Source organism: Oncorhynchus masou, chromosome 22 (genome assembly GCF_036934945.1).
Source record: "Oncorhynchus masou masou isolate Uvic2021 chromosome 22, UVic_Omas_1.1, whole genome shotgun sequence".
Taxonomy (NCBI): Eukaryota; Metazoa; Chordata; class Actinopteri; order Salmoniformes; family Salmonidae; genus Oncorhynchus; species Oncorhynchus masou.
The window spans coordinates 37,458,337-37,478,281 of record NC_088233.1 but is presented as its reverse complement, the minus strand read 5'-3'; the positions used below and the strand labels follow the sequence as shown (position 1 = coordinate 37,478,281).

At 42.6% G+C, this 19,945-nt stretch overlaps 1 protein-coding gene across 1 annotated transcript in view; it reads right to left on the bottom strand.

Annotated features, from left to right (window-relative positions):
• Window positions 1-19,945, bottom strand: part of LOC135508828 (cadherin-13-like) — a 529,634-nt gene that overhangs the window by 42,155 nt on the left and 467,534 nt on the right. Inside the window, exon 10 of the mRNA XM_064929038.1 lies at window positions 19,348-19,601. Within this exon, the coding sequence (XP_064785110.1) occupies window positions 19,348-19,601 (254 nt within the window). The remainder of the gene's footprint in view (window positions 1-19,347; window positions 19,602-19,945) is intronic.

The following is a 19,945-nucleotide window of genomic DNA, read 5'->3' as shown; positions in this document are numbered from 1 at the left end:
ATTAGCAGGCTGGTAGGGCTAACATCAGCAGACTAGTCGGGCTAATGTTAGCAGGCTAGTTGGCTAGCAACTTTGCAAGTTTATTTGTAACATTACATTCATAAAGTATTTGCTTGTAGGTTTAACATTTTATTGAAACCAGTATTCATGAGTGGAACTCTTAAATCCAATATTCTTACATTTTATTGAGGAACATTTTATTGTTGGTACTTCAACAATATTAAAATTACATTATTATTGTAAAAGTGCATGGTATAAATTACAGTGATCTGTCTTTGAACTTATTGCCTTCGTGTTCATTTCAGTAGCATATTTCTCTTTGGCTTTTGTTTGTCTGTCTTTTCCCTGGTGGCATTCATATGTTTTAGTGCCCACAACTTAAAAGGAAACACCATTGAATGGGAGACTTTTACTCTCCCAACTGAGTTTTGGGAGCTGTGCAGAAGCTGTGCATCTGTTGAAGGTCAATAATATGATATATTTCTACTAGAATGAAGGGTTGTAGGGAAACTAACAATGTTGCTCTATCAAATATAATAACTCATCTGTGCTTGTAATCAAATACCTTTTTCCCTCAAACTTTTGTCCTTTCTCGATGTTATGACATTTTGTGACGTTTCCAATTCTTGTTCCTGAATGTATTTAGTTATTTGGACCTCAAGTTTGGCCTCAAAATATAACGTAACCCGGCAAATGCGTCATCACACTCCTTCATCTGATTGGTGGGCCTTCTGAGCCGGCACACGAGTCATCACACTCCCTCATTTGATTGGTCGAGTATTTGGGCCTTCTGACTTTGTGACTATGGGAACTAGTGACGACCCTGTAGCAGCTGTAATGTTAGCAGAGGTAGCTAGCTAACTAAGTTAAAAGGCTGATCAACTTTTCCAACAACAATAACAGCAGCAATTCCAGCTGAGCACTCCTCTAGCGACTGCGCCGGAATGGGCATTTGTCGAGCAACACAGAATGAGATATCCCTAAGTTCAATGTTAACTTTTACAACTTGCACATTGGTGGTAGCTAATGTTGAATATTTGAATCCTGTTAATTTGCTAATGATGGTATTTTCTGTTTTAATGGCGGGCAGTAAGGGATATACACATTAATGCTGGCAAGGAGGACAACTATAGAAAATAAAAGAAAAGTGAATGTATTTATTTATGACTTTGAATTTGACAAAATACAGTTTCAGGGGGAAAAAAGTCCACCCCCGAAATCAGGGTAGGTTGTTGTATGACTGTTATCTTAGCATTCTCAAATATGTTACATGAAATAGTGGTGCGAATATCATGCATAAACTTAATTTCCTGTTTTTTTCTATGTCATGTCTCAGTCTGCACAATACCCGTGTACTGTCTGCTGGTCATCAGCTGAGATGAAGGTACATCACAGGAGGTTGGTGGCACCTTAATTGGGGAGGACGGGCTCAAGGTAATGGCTGTAGTGGAATAAATATGATCAATTTAATTTACGCCGTTCCAGCCATTATTATGAGCTGTCCTCCACTCAGCAGCTTCTACTGAGGGACACAGATGGAGAGTGAAGCATAGCAGAGTTTGAAGGTGAGTCGTTCCATAAAGACATGGACTGACTGTAACATAGTTCTACATTTTAAAATGTTCTCAGTGATTTTGATGCATACAGTATAACAATTGCTAATACACCACACTGACTTCTCAGACTCAGCTGCAAATCAGCATTGGAGGAGTACCGGGATGCATTTTCAATAACCTCCGCACTTTGGCTCTCCCCGGAGTACCTGATTGCATCAGGAGACTAGAGAAGAAGGGCTCTTATGGGGGGACGAAGCAACCATCCACATCCACAGCGGCCCTGCCCAGAACATCTGACCACAGAGAATCACCTGCACTTTAGAGACTATTAGAGTTTGAGTTGAGTTTATTTTATTTTTACAAAATGTGGTTACTAATGTCTGATTTGGATATTTGGCTGCTTTCGCTGCATAAGTTTATTTGAGTTTGAGTTTATTTTTATTTTTACAGGGACAGTGCACATTAATCAACGTTTCAGTAAAAGTGCCGGTTTTAGCCAGCCGGCTAATTTCAAACCGCAGTCCCTGGGCAGGTTATTAAAAACAATTACAATACAGACAATCATTGAGCAGTGAGCAGACGCAGAGCAACGTAGGAAAAGCAAGACACAGCATACAGACAGAGCAACATCGCACAAAAAGCAACAAGACAAAATCCATATAGGCAGAGAAGTGTGTCCACACCTCACAAGCTACAGACAACAGACGACATGGAATGTGGCAATACACAGCTAGGGATTATGTTCACAAATCTGATTGACCTTTAGCCATGTCTTCATGTTTTTTGTGAAAGTGTGATAGGTGGTGCAGTTATGTGTGTCTGATGGCAGTGTATTCCATACATGGGAAGCTCTCACAGAGAAAGCGGATTTACTAAAGGTGCTTTTCTTTTAGGGAAACAGATTTACTAAAGGTGCTTTTCTTTTAGGGAAATGTACAGTCACCTCTCATGGAGGACCTCGTGGATCTGCTGCCATAGGTTTGGCTTTTCTGTTGAACAAAAATTTTCACTGACTCTTCACACCTACTCAACATACTTTTTTTCACAGCCTCCCACTCATTCACCCACCCTTACATATACACTTGAAGTCGGAAGTTTACATACACCTTAGCCAAAAACATTTAAACTCAGTTTTTCACAATTCCTGATATTTAATCCTAGTGACAATTCCCTGTCTTAGGTCAGTTAGGATCACCACTTCATTTTAAGAATGTCAAATGTCAGAATAATAGTAGAGAGAAGGATTTATTTCAGCTTTAATTTCTTTCATCACATTCCCAGAGGGTTAGAAGTTTACATGCACTAAATTTGTATTTGGTAGCATTGCCTTTCAATTGTTTAACATGGGTCAAACGTTTAGGGTAGCCTTCCACAAGCTTCCCACAAAAAGTTGGGTGAATTTTGGCACATTCCTCCTGACAGAGCTGGTGTAACTGAGTCAGGTTTGTAGGTCTTCTTGCTCGCACACGCTTTTTCAGTTCTGCCCACACATTTATTATGGGATTGAGGTCAGGGCTTTGTGATGGCCACTCCAATACCTTGACTTTGTTTTCCTTAAGCCATTTTGCCACAACTATGGAAGTATGCTTGGGGTCATTGTCCATTTGTAAAACCCATTTGCGACCAAGCTTTAACTTCCTGACTGATGTCTTGAGATGTTTCTTCAATATATCCACAGAATTTTGTGAAGTGCACCAGTCCCTCCTGCAGCAAAGCACCCTCACAACATGATGCTGCCACCCCCTGATTCCTCCAAACACAATGATGGTCAATATTGCCAAACAGTTCTATTTTTGTTTCATCAGACCAGAGGACATTTCTCCAAAAAGTACAATCTTTGTCCCCATGTGCAGTTTCAAACTGTAGTCTGGCTTTTTTTTGGCGATTTTGGAGCAGTGGCTTCTTCCTTGCTGAGTGACCTTTCAGGTTATGTCGTTATAGAACTTGTTTTATTGTGGATACAGATACTTTTGTACCGGTTTCCTCCAGCACCTTCACAAGGTCCTTTGCTGTTGCTCTGGGATTAATTTGCACTTTTCGCACCAAAGTACGTTCATCTCCAGGAGAATGGGACTCCTTCCTGAGCGGTATGACTGCTGAGTGGTCCCATGGTGTTTATACGCCTTCAGGCGTTTGGAAATTGCTCCCAAGGATGAACCAGACTTGTGGAGGTCTACAATTTATTTCCTGAGGTCTTGGCTGATTTCTTTTGAAAGAAAGTGAGACACTGAGTTTGAAGGTAGGCCTTGAAATACATCCACCGGTACACCTCCAATTGACTCAAATGATGTCAATTAGCCTATCAGAAGCTTCTAAAGCTATGGTGAAATGTTCTGGAATTTTCCAAGCTCTTTAAAGGCACAGTCAACTTAGTGTATGTAAACTTCTGACCCACTGGAATTGTGATACAGTGAATTATAAGTGAAATAATCTGGAAACAAATGTTGGAAAAATGACTTGTGTCATGCACAAAGTAGATGTCCTAACCGACTTGCCAAAACTATAGTTTGTTAACAAGAAATTTGTGGAGTGGTTGAAAAAGGAGTGTTAATGACTCCAACCTAAGTGTATGTAAACTTCCAACTTCAACTGTACACCCCACAGAACATCACACTCTTCTTTTTACTACACTTTATTACTTGTAGTTATTTTTTTATTTTTTTTACAAATTACTTGATATTCGGTCTTTTTGGAGATGTTTCATTTTATCATTTGACATTTGAACACCACTTGTTCTTCTTATTTGACAAATAAAGCATGTTTATACAGAATTAGCACCCAGTAGTGTAGGGGGGTGTATCAATATACGCTGAAAGTCGGGAAGCAAGTTCAGGGAGTGAAAAAATGTATTAAATGAAAGAACAAAACACACACAAACAGCGCACCGAAATAGATCAGAAACAATGACGACTGGCGAAGAAACCAAAGGGAGTGGCATATATAGGGCAGGTAATCAAGGAGCTGATGGAGTCCAGGTGAGTATCATTATGTGCCTAACGCTGGTGACAGGTGTGCGCCCTAACAAGCAGCTTGTTGACCTGAAGGCCAGAGAGGGAGCACACGTCACAGTACCCCGCAGTAACCTGTCGATCCAGCTGAGGCACAGGAGCATGACGACCTACAGCGCCGGAGTGAGAGCATACGTGACAAAACCCTCTTCCCGGGCATGTTAGGCTCCAGCCGCAGGACGCCAACCACAGGGACGATCACGGGAATCCGGAGCAGACCAGTCGCAGAAACCTGAGGAATTGGCTGAGGAGTAAACCTGATGACCCGTCTGAAACCTCCCCGGTTGCCTCGGCTGAGGCCTTGGCTGAGGCCTCGCAGGTAGCTCCCGACATCACCCCCAACACAAAAACAAAACGTAACACTCCCTGATGCTTCCCTTTGGCGAGTCGTCATTCTGTAACGATGTACGCTGAAAGTCGGGAAGCAAGTTCAGGGAGTGGGGGGCTGTGACAATAAAGGGAGAGGGCGGGGGTGCAGTAACAATGTTCAGGAGTGACTATCAGGTTAACTAAGTTCTTACGACTGGCATGGGAGTGGCTAGAGTCTTCAGAGGTGTAGGGATAGCTAAGAGTCTGAAACCAAGGTATTTGGTGCAGTGACAGAGGGTGCCAGAGCATCTTGTGTGTCAGTCCCGCCACCATGCGTCGCACCAGGCATCATTGGGGTCTGCTATTCATTAATGCCTTGTTGACACTCTGGCTGTCACTCCCCATACATCCATCAATCAGGGTCTGATTGGAGAGGACCCACTTACAAACCCACCGAACCTTCTCTCTCCAGTCCAGGACTGACCCTAATACACTGGGACTGGAAGGTAGACTAGACTACAGCACAGATACCACAGAGATAATAGAAACAAACAGTTGATACAGTACATTAGAGTCAGGGGAAGATGTGTTTTTGATACACAGTGGGACAGCTCACCGAGCAGTAAACTCACCTTAGTCAGTATCACTATCACTGCTGCAGTCACAGGCTAGGGGGGAATCAGTTTGCTCTGATCTCACTCCTATTTGTCACTCCAAGTGACACGATCACAGCCTGGAATATCAGCTCTAAAGATGGAGCTCAAGCAGTCACTCTCCCCGTGTTTCAATTAACTCAGTTAGAAGGGTAGTATTTCTCTCTCTCCTGGTCTAATACTCTACAGTCATTTAGACAGAGGCCTCTCAGCTCTGGCTTCTCAGCTCAGTGGCACCTCCACCATCAGGTCCCCTAAGCAAAAATGACAGCGACAGAGAGGACGAATGAACCACACACACAAGACACATAGAGACACCCAGACACAGACAAGTCTACGCACACCCATCTCCCTGTGAGGGTAATAGCAGCCGCTGTAGCACATTTCCATAAATTATCATGCCTGAGCAACGCAACACATCAAATGACATTTATGATCATAATAAAGCACAAAACGTAGCTCTTTGCATCAGCTGATAATCATAACCCTGTAATTAACATGGAGAAAAGCAATTTATCTGCGCTTCAGTGAGGCCTTGCAGCGCAGTCTCTCTCTCCCTTCCTCTTGGCACATTTGGGATGGTTTTAATTATCTCATGGAATCATGGATGTGTCTTTAGCCTTCCCCCTCCACATATTTGGCACTCCATTACTTTGAATCTAAAATGAGAAACTAAAGTACACAACTGATTGGACTACAATCTGCCTTCACTCAACCCAGAAGGAAGAATATATCAGGAACACAAAGAGAAGAGGGGGGAGGGGGGCTGACAGAGCTGTTGGAAAGGACACACCTGATAGTCAGAGATATGATCACAGAGTAACAATGTGACAGTGTTCTTAAACAACAACATAAGTATGATGCTGGGTAATACCAAGAGAACAGCAAAGCCTCTCCAGAACAGTCAACGACACTTGAAACCTTTTAGAAGTTGCGGCTGTCTCAAAAGTCAAAGCACTTATCCTGGTTTCTCCCTTTGCTTGATGCCACACAACCTCCTACAAGAGTAATGGTTCTGCACCATGGTAAATCTGATTTGTAGGAAGCAGATATTTTGTGGTTTTTGAAAGGTCTCTATTCCTGCAACTCTGGGGTACGGCATGACCAGACTGTACGTTCCTCTAGGAACCCATCAGAGCACAGGTTCCATTAATTATAGCTGGCTGTAGATAGCACTATTGCATTATTAAACACAGCCATCCACCCGCTCATACCTCTCTCACTGTATAACTCTTTCCATCCCTTTTTCACTATTCCTCCCACTTATTCCTCTCTCACTACACCTCTCTCTCCTCAACCCTCTCTCTCATTACCAACCTCCACTTCACTCTCCATCCTCTCCCAAAACCTCTGTTTCTATTCCTCCCTCCATCCAACTCTACCCTTATCACTCCTTTCTTTACCCTTCCCTCATTCATCGTAGGGAGTTTCCCTGAGCTGTCCATCTATATTCTCTAGTACTTATCCTAAACACCAGAACTCCCCCACTCATCTGTAGGCTCTCATCCATAAAGAGAGCAGGGAAAATCAGAGGAGCAGGTTTCATATCTGATTTAATACACAAAAGGACATGAGAAACCCTCAAAGATCAAATCAAAAGTATCAGTCACATGCGCTGAATACAACAGGTGTAGACCTTACAGTGAAATGCTTACTTACGAGCCCCTAACCGACAGTGCAGTTTCAAAAAATACGGATAAGAATAAGACATAAAGGTAAGAAGTAATTAAAGAGCAGCAGTAAAAAAATAACAATATATACAGGAGGGTGCAGGTACAGAGTCAATGTGTGAGGGGACAGGTTACAGTGAGGGAAAAAAGTATTTGATTCCCTGCTGATTTTATATGTTTACCCACTGACAAAAAAAATGATCTATAATGTTAATGGTAGATTTATTTCAACAGTGAGAGAGACAGAATAACAACAACAAAAAATCCAGAAAAACGCATGTCAAAAATGTTATAAATTGATTTGCATTTTAATGAGGGAAATAAGTACTTGACCCCTCTGCAAAACATGACTTAGTACTTGGTGGCAAAACCCTTGTTGGCAATCACAGAGGTCAGACGTTTCTTGCGGTTGGCCACCAGATTTGCACACATCTCAGGAGGGATTGTGTCCCACTCCTCTTTGCAGATCTTCTCCAAGTCATTAAGGTTTCGGGCTGATGTTTGGCAAGTCAAACCTTCAGCTCCCTCCACAGATTTTCTATGGGATTAAGATCTGGAGACTGGCTAGGCCACTCCAGGACCATAATGTGCTTCTTCTTGAGCCACTCCTTTGTTGCCTTGGCCATGTGTTTTGGGTCATTGTCATGCTGGAATACCCATCCACGACCCATTTTCAATGCCCTGGCTGAGGGAAGGAGGTTCTCACCCAAGATTTGACGGTACATGGCCTCGTCCATCGTCCTTTTGATGCGGTGAAATTGTCCTGTCCCCTTAGCAGAAAAACACCCCCAAAGCATAATGTTTCCACCTCCATGTTTGACGGTGGGGATGGGGTTCTTGGGGTCATCGGCAGCATTCCTCCTCCTCCAAACACGGCGAGTTGAGTTGATGCCAAAGTGTTCCATTTTGGTCTCATCTGACCACAACACTTTCACCCAGCTGCCCTCTGAATCATTCAGATGTTCATTGGCAAACTTCAGACGGGCATGTATATGTGCTTTCTTGAGCAGGGGGACCTTGAGGGCACTGCAGGATTTCAGTCATTCATGGCGTAGTGTGTTACCAATTGTTTTCTTGGTGACTATGATCCCAGCTGCCTTGAGATCATTGACAAGATCCTCCCGTGTAGTTCTGGGCTGATTCCTCACCGTTCTCATGATCATTGCAAATCCACGAGGTGAGATCTTGCATGGAGCCCCAGGCCGAGGGAGATTGACAGTTCTTTTGTGTTTCTTTCATTTGCGAATAATCGCACCAACTGTTGCACCTTCTCACCAAGCTGCTTGGCAATGGTCTTGTAGCCCATTCCAGCCTTGTGTAGGTCTACAATCTTGTCCCTGACATCCTTGGAGAGCTCTTTGGTCTTGGCCATGGTGGAGAGTTTGGAATATGATTGATTGATTGCTTGAAATCTTTCTGATTGAGAGGGGGTCAAATACTTATTTCCCTCATTAAAATGCAAATAAATTTATAACATTTTTGACATGCGTTTTTCTGGATTTTTATGTTGTTATTCTGTCTCTCACTGCTCATATAAACTTACCATTACAATTATAGACGGACCATTTCTTTGTCAGTGGGCAAACATACAAAATCAGCAGGGGATCAAATACTTTTTTCCCTCACTGTAGTTGAGGTAGTATGTACATGTAGGTATAGCTAATTAAAGTGACTATGTATAGATGACAACAGAGAGTGGCAGTGGTGTGGAGAGGGGAGGGGAACAATGTGAGTAGTCTGGGTAGCCATTTGACTAGATGTTCAGGAGTCTTATGGCTTGGGGGTAGAAGCTGTTTAGAAGCATCTTGGACCTAGACTTGGCACCCCGGTACCACTTGCTGTGTGGTGGCTGAGAGAACAGTCTATGGCTAGGGTGGCTATTGTCTTTGACAATTTTTAGGGCCTTCCTCTGACACTGCCTGGTATAGAGGTCCTGGATGGCAGGAAGCTTGGCCCGAGTGATGTACTTGGCCGTTCGCACTACCCTCTGTAGTGCCTTGCGGTCGGAGGCCAAGCAGTTGCCATACCAGGCAGTGATGCAACCAGTCAGGATGCTCTCTATGGTTCAGCTGTAGAACCTTCTGAGGATCTGAGGACCCATGCCAAATCTTTTTAGTCTCCTGAGTGGGAATAGGTTTTGTCATGCCTGCTTCACGACTGTCATGGTGTGCTTGGACCATGTTAGTTTGTTGGTGATGTGGACACCAAGGACCTTGAGGCTCTCAACCTGCTTCACTGCAACCCCGTCGATGAGAATGGTGGCATGTTCAGTCCTCTTTTTCCTGTGGTCCACAATCATCTCCTTTGTCTTCATCACATCGAGGAAGAGGCTGTTGTCCTGGCACCACACAGCCAGGTCTCTGACCTCCTCTCTATAGGCTGTCTCGTTGTTATCGGTGATCAGGCCTACCACTGTTGTGTCATCAGCAAATTGAATGATGGTTTTGGAATCGTGCCTGGCCGCGCAGTCATTAGTGAACAGAGAGTACAGGAGGGGGCTGAGCACGCAACCCTGAGGGGCCCCTGTGTTGAGGATCAGCATGGCGGATGTGTTGTTACCTGCCCTTACCACCTGGGGGCGGTCTGTCAGGTAGTCCAGGATCCAGGTGCAGCTGAAGGTGTTTAGTCCCAGGGTCCTTAGCTTATTGACGAGCTTTGAGGGCACTATGGTGTTGAACGCTGAGCTGTTGTCAATGAATAGCATTCTCAGATAGGTGTTCATTTTGTCCAGGTGGGAAAGGGCAGTGTGGAGTGCAATAGAGACTGCACCATCTGTGGATCTGTTGGGGCGGTATGCAAATTGGAGTGGGTCTAGGGTTTCTGGGATGATGGTGTTGATGTGAGCCAAGACCAGCCTTTCAAAGCACTTTATGGCTACAGACGTGAGTGCTACGGGTCGGTAGTCATTTAGGCTGGTTACCGTAGTGTTCTTGGGCACAGGCACTATGGTTGTCTGCTTAAAACATGTTGGTATTACAGACTTGGACAGGGAGAGGTTGAAAATGTCAGTGAAGACACTTGCTAGTTGGTCAGCGCATGCTTGAGGTACATGTCCTGGTAATCCATCTGGCCCTGAGGCCTTGTGAATGTTGATCTTTCTAAAGATCTTGCTCACATCGGCTTAGGAGAGCGTGATCACACAGTCTTACGGTACAGCTGGTGCTCTCATGCATTTTTCAGTGTTATTTGCCTCGAAGCGAACATTGCAGTAGTTTAGCTCGTCCGGTAGGTTGGGGTGTGTACGTACGGTCACTGTGGTGACGACATCATCGATGCACTTATTGATGAAGCCAATGACAGATGTGGTGTACTCCTCAATGCCATTGGAGGAATCCTGGAACATATTCCAGTCTGTGCTGGCAAAACAGTCCTGTAGCTTAGCATTTGCTTCATCTGACACTTTTTTATTGATCTCGTCACTGGTGCTTCCTGCTTTAATTTTTTACTTGTAAGAAGGAATGAGGAGGATGAAATTATGGTCAGATTTGCCAAATGGAGGGTGTATTCATCTCTGTGTATCTCTCTGTGTGTGGAGTATAGGTGGTCCAGAGTTATTTTCACTTTGGTTACACATTTAACATGTTGTCAAAAATTGGTAAAACAGATTTTAGACCCCGGCTACGAGGAGTGCCGCCTCTGGGTGAGCGTTTTCTTGTTTGCTTATGGTGGAATACAGCTCATTCAATGCTATCTTAGTGCCAGCCTCTGACTGTGGGGGTACGTAAGCTACAAAGAATATAGATGAAAACTCCCTCGATAGGTAATGTGGTCTGCAGCTTATCATGAGAAACTCTACCTCAGGTGGGCTATAGCTAGAGACCTCCTTAAATGTCGTGCACCAGCTGTTGTTTACAAAAATACATAGACCGCCGCCCCTTGTCTGACCAGACGGTGCTGTTCTATACTGCCGGGACATCATATAACCAGACAGCTGTATGTTGGCATCGTTCAGCCACGACTCCGTGAAGCATAAGATGCTACAGTTTTTAATATCCCATTGGTAGTTTAATCTTCCCAATAACTCGGTCATTTTATTGTCCAAAGATTTGATAGCAGAATTGAGGGGGGTGGGGTTTTTTTCCGATCGCCTCAGACTCCTCAGAAGGCAGCCCTATCTTTCTCCGCCTCCTCTTCACGCAGATCACTGTGGTCGGGTCCTGTTCCAGAGGGAGCCATATATCCTCCGCCTCGGGCTCGTCAGAGTCATGAATGAAGAAAAAGGATTCTGCTACTCCGTGGTGAGTAATCGCAGTCCTGATGTCTTAAAATTATTTTCGGTCATAAGAGACAGTAGCGGCAACATTATGTACAAAATAGTAAAAAAATAATTTACAAACAATGCAGATAAACAAAAAAAAACAATCGGTTGGGGGCACGTAAAACTTCTGCCTTCTGCTCTGGCGCCATACTACATTTGGCAAGATAAAATGGCAAGACGCACCACCAAGACATCTGCACTATTATGACACTGTCTTGAAGATGACAATGTTCACTGTCTCAAAATGGAACATGATGAAAAGAAAGAATGGACAAGAACATGATGAAAGAAAAGCTCTCTGAAAATGCCACTGCAGGAGAACAACTCCAAAGGGCAATTAAATCCATGTCCCCATTACCCAATTCTTCTTCTACGTCCACCAAAAAGCACAAACTACATGCATTGTCCTGAGCTACAGTGTACTGGTACTATTTGCAGGTGCCTGAGGAATATGGGTAAATACTATCTACTCTTCAGCTATGATAATCCAGTGCGGGACATTCCTGGAATAGTTCCAGGAAAGAGAGTTCCAAAGATGTCACTCCAGGTGGGCAGCCGTTCCTGTGGAGTGACAACAGTGTCATTAAGAATGTCCAGATGGTGTGACAGCCACTGGAGCTGCAGCACATCAGCAGAATGCCTGGTAGCAGGTCCAGTACAGGGCGGTCTGTCATCCTGCAGCTGGCCTTCCTATTTCACAGCTCTCAACTGGGTCAACATGTACAGAACATGTACAGGGGGGGGGTCTTTCTACGTAGTCCATTACATAATCCCACGTCTCTGAAGCGAACAAAAGCAGCACCACAGAAAGCTGACGGAGTCCCAATAGGATAACTATATCATAAAGTTATACAGTATCCGTCTGCCCTCATGTGATGTGTCACGACAGACACATCTGAGTTCAGCGTTTATTACAGAGCGTATTGCAAAGACTTGTACAGCTGTAGATTTGGCCCTGTTGACTAGTTCCAGTAGATCAGTGTGTGACGTGTGAGTATGTATGTGTGTGTGCATGTGTGTGTGTGTGCATGTGTGCATGCGTGCGTGCCTGCGTTCGTGTGCTGACTGCTTGTAGGGGGAGTCAGACTTAGCAGTGCTGAGGAGAGAGTGAGAGAGACATGTTATCACCCTGTCTGACCTTGTCAGATAAGGGCCTTTACGCTGCTCATACACCTCTCCTTTACATGGTCTCTCCAACTACATCCATCTCTCTCCGCTCTCCATCTTCCTCCTCCTTCCTTAACGTCTCTTCATGCCTCTGCCTCTTACTCGCCTTCCACTCCTTTAAAGCCTCAGCACTTTTAATTTGATATGGCAAAAGAGAGGGGGAATTTTAAATTATGGATAAGTTGTTCTGTTTGAGACCCCATTTGTACTTTCAAGGGAGGAAAAAACAAACCAACTATGTCTTTTAAAACCTCTTAGAGCTACCCCCCTACTTTTTTCAATTTCCACCTGAAGACATACCCACATCTAACTGCCTGTAGCTCAGGCACAGAACCAAGGATATGCATATTCTTGGTACCATTTGAAAGAAAACACTCTGAGGTTTGTGTAAATGTGAATTGAATGTAGGAGAATATAACACAATAGATATGGTTTAGATAATACAATGAAAAAAAAAACGTTTTTTTTTGTTGTTGTATCATCATCTTTAAAAAGAACGAGATAAAACAAACATTCAGATAGGATGGGGATAATTTCAGTGAAAAACATAAGAGGGCAACAGTACTTGTGCAAAGTTTCAGAAAGTTTCACGATCAGTGGTCATTGGGTTAAAATACAGTAAATCAACGAAACAGCGGGCAAATCATTGGTGCACAATGATGTCATGACTTGTTGTCTTCAAATCAGTTTCTTTCAGTCAATACGTCCCGCGAAATGACCCATCATGTTTGGTTGTGTTACAAACAAACCAGTTGATTGCAATGAAACCAAACATGACTGGAAAAGTCACGTTTTGTGTGTGTATTTACCTCGAATGTGTCGTTGAAAATGGAATGAGACAAAATTCACGACACAAGCGGTTCACAAAATGTTTCGTGTTAGGCTATAAAAATGGATTTTATCAAACAAAAGAACATTCATTGTGTAACAATGAGCATTGGGATTGCAAACAGAGGAAGATCGTCAAAGGTAAACAATTTATTTTTTTGCAGTTTGTGATTTTGTTACACCTGTGCTGGTTGAAATAGTTGTTTTTTTATGGGGCTCTATGCTCAGATAATCGCATCGTATTCTTTCGCAGTAAATCCTTTTTTAAATCTGACAACGCAGTTGGATTAGCAAGATTCTAGGCTTTCGAAACATGTGAGACACTTGTATTTTCATGAATATTCTGTGCGGAGAGAGGTTAAAATGATATGGGTTAAGGGATAGGCCCGGGTCTGTCTATAAGGCAAAGGAGTTGGTTCTTTGCATGATTCTGGCTGGCAGGAGGCTGTGGTGAATGTGATTAAGTTGATTCTTATAAATTAATTGAATCAAATAAATTGAACTTTAGGGAGAACTAAGCTAGGACTTTATCTGGGTCATATTAGGTGCAAATACGGTTATCATTCTGTATCTTGTAATACGTATTATTGATTCAAAGTAAGTATTTAAAGTACATACTGATGATATTCAGTAAAGTGCAGACAAGATGCAAGCGAAGGTGCAGGCCGTACTGTATGTCAATACTCAAGTCAACAAATTGTACCTTCTTCCAGGATATTTTTTCCTCAAAATCACTAGAAAACAACCACACGAAAAACAGCACACACACACACATCAAACAATACACCAAACTAAAAAGATCTGTGGAAAAGTTTGCCAGGAATGCAAGGGCATTCCCTCTCACTTCACTAGGCTATGTATCCCAGAATTCCAATGGTGTATCTATATTTGTGATGTTCCTGAGGAACCCTTTAAAGCAAGGCTCCCGTTAGTCAGGGCCAACTCTACCTTACAAACAGCCTGGGGACTAGAGAGAGAAGAGCATCAGATCAGCAAAAACATTTGAAAAAGTCCAAAGCATACTATGTATTATGTTACCATAATATTTGCCAACCTGTCGATTCAGTTAGACTTGTATTGCATATTCACCCCTATAAAATAAGGCATGACACTGTTCTTTAGATTCGCAAATTCAATCAAATATATCATTTCTGTCTGATGAAGACCTAATCCTTTCAGGAAGTTGAAAAAAATGACCATATTTTCCCATTAACAAACATACAATTATGAAACTTCAGAAGCTATTTTCAATACATTTTCTTGGTCCTAGAGTCAGAAAATGTTCAGACAACATTAAGGGGAGTTATTGCTTTTAATAAATGTAAAAATTACAATTTGCAAAAATGTTGTTTAATTTCATCAGACAGTAGCGATATACTATCTGATTAATAAAAGTTAGAGAGGTAGAGCAGATGAACACTGACATAAACAATACGTGTAGTATTATAGTTCTGTACTTTTATGGATCATGGCCGACAAAATTGTCTGATACATTTTTCCTCATTTCCCATAAGTGTTCATTACACAATCCATATAGCTTCTACAGCACTTACTTCTCCGAAGGAGTGAGATGGGGAAGCTCATCTTCCATTACTCACAGTATCAGACACAATAGGACTCTAATGAATGCTGTTAGCCACATCAAAAAGCAGTATTTATAGATCCATTGGGCTCAGGTTGAATCTACTCAGCGTTAGCTAGTCTTGTGAACATGTTTTGTCATAGCTGTTAATTACATCTTCAGAATTAGACTTCCTCCAAATCATCAAGGGAAGAACAAGAGTGAGGCACCGAGATCAATGGGAACCCTGTTCCTTCTGCACGACGCGTTATTGTTCTAGCTCGTATGGAACATCCTCCAGCAGGCTCAGTCTTTGAAAATAATCAGGGAATGTGATGGATCCACAATTAACATTGGTTTCAAGGTAGGACTAATGAAAAGTAAAAATTGTTTTGAAGGCTGATCTTTAGTCTTTGCACATACTATCTGAATAGACGTATTAGTAGTTCATCAGCCTTCTTTGATTATTTTTCAAATTAGTCAACTTTCAGTCATTCCTGCTTAGAATAGTGGAGAGAACAACTAGTAGGAACTCGGAACATGGATGAGCTGCCTTCTCCCCATTTTTCTCTGTCACTGCTCTCTATATACTCTTTCCCCATCTCCAGCTCCCAAAGTCTTCCCCTGTCCTCATTCTCCTCTGGCCTTAGGTTAAGGCTATGGCACTTCAAAATCCGTTTCACTGGCAAAAGGTGATCAAAAGACATAAAAGAGCCAGAAAGAGAGATAGAGAGGGATGAATACAGAGAGAAACAGATACAAGAGAGAGGAAGAGAGTGAGGTAGTAAGAAGCAGGCCACTTGTAAGATGACTATGCCATAGGTAAGTGCACTCTTAGAAAAAAGGGTTCCAAACAGGTTATTTGCAGAGGGATAGGGTTCTACCAAGAATCATTTTGATCAGAACAACACTTTTTGGAAGACAAGAGTTCTTTGTAAGTCAAATTTCTTTTCTTTTTTTAAGTCAAATTGTTCTAGCTAGGACTTTTAACATCCTAAGAACAGTTTTTGGAAGAAAGGGAAGAATTCAAAGAATAATTATTTGGAAGGCAAGATGGGTTCTACATAGAACCATATATAATATTTCCCAGCATGCTCGTTTGACTGTAAAACTCTATGTGTTTTTGCATGTACATTGATTGGTTGACAAATGTTATGCCACACAAAGATAAATAACATACAGTTGTCTAAACGAATCCAATCTGTTAGTAATTGGATGTATTGCACCCGTTATAGAGATGGTTGTTCCAGTTTAGATTGAGGTATTCTCGGTATTCAATCTTCCATACCCTGGCTGGTCATTCTGAATGTAGGTGGTGGGTGAATAACGATTCCACTTGTTGGATATCCTAACTCTGGCTGGATCCAATTGGAATTATACATCCCAACCAGGAGATTCCTAACACCACTATGTTAGGGTATAACTAGGCCCTCAAAGAAAGACCTTATGATATACAGTATGTAATGTACTGTCATAAAGAACTACATTTTAATAAGGCTGGTGGGTATGTTGGAAATGACAAGATTATGTTATATTACTTTTATTGCATCAAATGGTTTTACGCAACAGAATAGAGGGTTCTTATAACTCTATTGTGTCTGTGTGAACTGAAAGTTGGCCTCTGGGAGATTCAACACTGACAGGAGATTTACGATGTCTTTGGGGATACCGCATTCCAGAGCATGTTATTGGGGGAGATGGCTCCAGTATGGAGTTGAGGGGGCAGACACTGGTCTCTACACAATGCTAACTGTTTGTACAGCAGATACTGTCTGCTGTGAATTCTAAGTATCTTCATACAATTCTTAACCTTGTGACCCATTCCAATCAAGCAATCAATAAAATGTATGTATAAAACCCATCAGCTGATGTCACAAAGTGCTATACAGAAACCCAGCCTAAAACCCTAAACATTAAGCAATGTAGATGGAGAACCATGTGTTGTGTGTCATGTAGACTGAAGGAGGATGGACTTTGCTATAAAATGCTGTGGCTCAAACCAGCTCGTTGAGTTCTCAGTGAAAATAAACGCAGTTGACAGTGAAAGGACGTTTATTTTTTTTCTGAGTTTAGTAAGAACCATCCAAAGATAAAAGGGTTCTCGGTAGAACCCTTTATAGACGGTTCTGGACAGAACCCTTCGAGGGTTCTAGGTAAAACCATATAAAGGGGGTTCTTTGAAGAACCCTACATAGAGGGTTCTAGATAGAACCCTCTGAAAAGGGGTTCTTCAAAGGGTTCTTCAAAGAACCCCCTTTATATGGTTTTACCTAGAACCCTCGAAGGGTGTAGGGTTCTTCTTGTAGGGTTCTTCAAAGAACCCCCTTTATATGAATAAATCACAATGACCTGTATAACAGGATCATAGGACACTCCCAAAGTCTGCACTAACATCCAGAACACACTCACCACACAGTACACATCAAATCCCCTGAACCTTTATATATGTGCATGGAACAGAGAGAAAAAGACAGGATTTAACTCAGGGATGAGAGCAAAGAAGTGGAGGACACATGTAATCCTATAGTGAATAAAATAATATTTAATAACTTTCATCTGTTGGAAGGATGGCATAGAATAGAGAAAGATCAAGTACCAGTGATATTGAACAGAGAGCGCAAATGAGGAGAGGATATGATGGAGAGGTGAAATGTGGAAGAGGATCAGCTGTTTTTGAATGATAATGAAAGAAAAGGGCATGAGTGCCTCATCTGAAGAAGGAAATAGAGGATAAATAAATATTGACTAAAAGGAGAGGAATTAATGGAGGAAAAGAGGGTCCAACAACATCAGAACTCTTCAGAAGAAATGAGGGGATGGAAAGAACCATTACTGCTTGTTGGTCTTTTTCACCAAACATGCATATTTAGGCCCATATCCAGAGTGTGACGTGTGCTCCCTCTCCAGCCTCTCGGTCGCCAGGCTGCTCATTATGGCGCACACCTGTAACCATCGTTACGTGCACCTGCGCATAGTCAGACTCACCTGGACTCCATCACCTCCCTGATTACCTTCCCTATATATGTCACTCCCTTTGGTTCCTTCCCCAGGCGTCATTGTTTCTGTTTCATGTCTGTGCATTGTTCGAGGTTCTTGGTTTGTATTATGTTATGTTTATTTATTAAAACACTCACTCCCCGAACTTGCTTCCCGACTCTCAGCGCACTCGTTACACACAGGGTAATACCAAAACCAGGACAGTGAGAATAATTCAAACCCAGAGTTTAGCAAAATCCTACTCAGGCGACATACAGTAAAGCCAACCTATTGCATTTGGCTGTAATACAGTGAGGAGGTTTTACTGCTCATAAACTACAAGAAACAATAATCATATAGTAGCTGTAATGTCATCATCTGCTGCGTTTTATTTCAGGGGTCATTTATGGCCTGATATATTTACATAAAACTCTTTTAAATATTATGTAACACCAACCATTCGCTAACTGGAGCATCCCAAATTGAGCATAAATCTGTGCTAAAAGCCCATAAAGCAATCACGACTTTCCCCTCTTGCAAAGCAAGAGAAGTTCACCTAATGGCTCTCCAGGGCTGCCAGGGAACGATTTGACTGTTACACACAGCAAAAAGTAATGGACCTCCGAGACAGACAGTGTGGGAATGATTAGAGTGTTACACATAGTTAAAGTTAATGAGGCTCTAAAGTGGGCCAGGTATGATTTGACTGGGGTGAAAACAGTTGACCTGAACACACCTCTATAGTAATAGGCCACCCAGGTGACAGAGGAATAATTTGAGTGTTTACAAAAAGTTGACAGCCAGACAGGCAGTTTTATGCGACGGCGGTTTGCTGACATGTATAAGATGTCCATTAATAGTGTGTCTGGTGACAGACAGGGAGGGACAACTGAGGGATTGAGGGATGGAGAGAGGTGTGAGCCAGAACAGATGGTGAGATGTCTGGAAACCAAGAGGTGTGCTGTCATGGCTTCCGATGTGTTGTCTTTGTTAAATCACCTTGTCACACTAACATAGAGGAGCTCACTGTGAAGAATCTCTTTCTTTCAACACCATAGACAAACTCTGAAGGTGAGTGAGGATAAAGATTAAAAGGGTAAGAACAAATTCATTGTACATCATTGTTGTTTGTCAAACTAAGTTGAACCCTGATTGTCCCCCTTGACAACTTTCAATCAATAACTGTGAGGAACATCTGTGGAATCAAAGCCTTATGAGATTTACTGCACATAAACAGACCTGCACACAGCTCATTGTTGTCAAGCTGACAGTCAGTGTGGACCTCAATATCCATGAGATGACATTCAGGTTACAACCAAAGCCAGGACACCTGGCCGGAGGTTGATGACCTCATCACTCACCTGATGCTCTGTGATTGGAGAACGTCTGGGTCGGTGGCGTTGAGCAAGGCCACAAAACTGCCCAGAGGGATGTTCTCCATCTTAGTGACCTGGAGGGGGTCAGGAAAGAAGACGGGCCCCTCGTTGACGTCCAGGACGGTGATGTGTACGGTGGCCGTAGAGCTGGAGCCGTAGCCCACATCTGGCACCAGGGGGTCCTCGTTCTCCACCTTGATCAGCAGAGTGTGGAACACTACACTCTCATAGTCCAGAGGCTGGGGGGAGAGGAAAGAAGTGAAGGAGGTGAGAAGAGAAAACATGTAAGGAACAGAAGGGAGACAATGGATGATAAGACCGTTAGGACAGCAACAAAGAGGTGAAGGGGAGAGAACATTTTTTAAGAAAAAGTGGGAAAATGGAGGACAGCAGCAAACTGAGGAAAGAGCCAAACTGCAGTGTGCTAGAGAAAAAATATAAAATGTTAGTAAGGTTACAGCTATTCTGTAGTCCTGTATCCTATATATTTTGCTAACTTGTATGGATTTATTGGAATAATGAGAGCAATAAAAGCAATGAGTGTTATAGGATCTTTAGTGTGCAACCTGTATGTTCATATCTC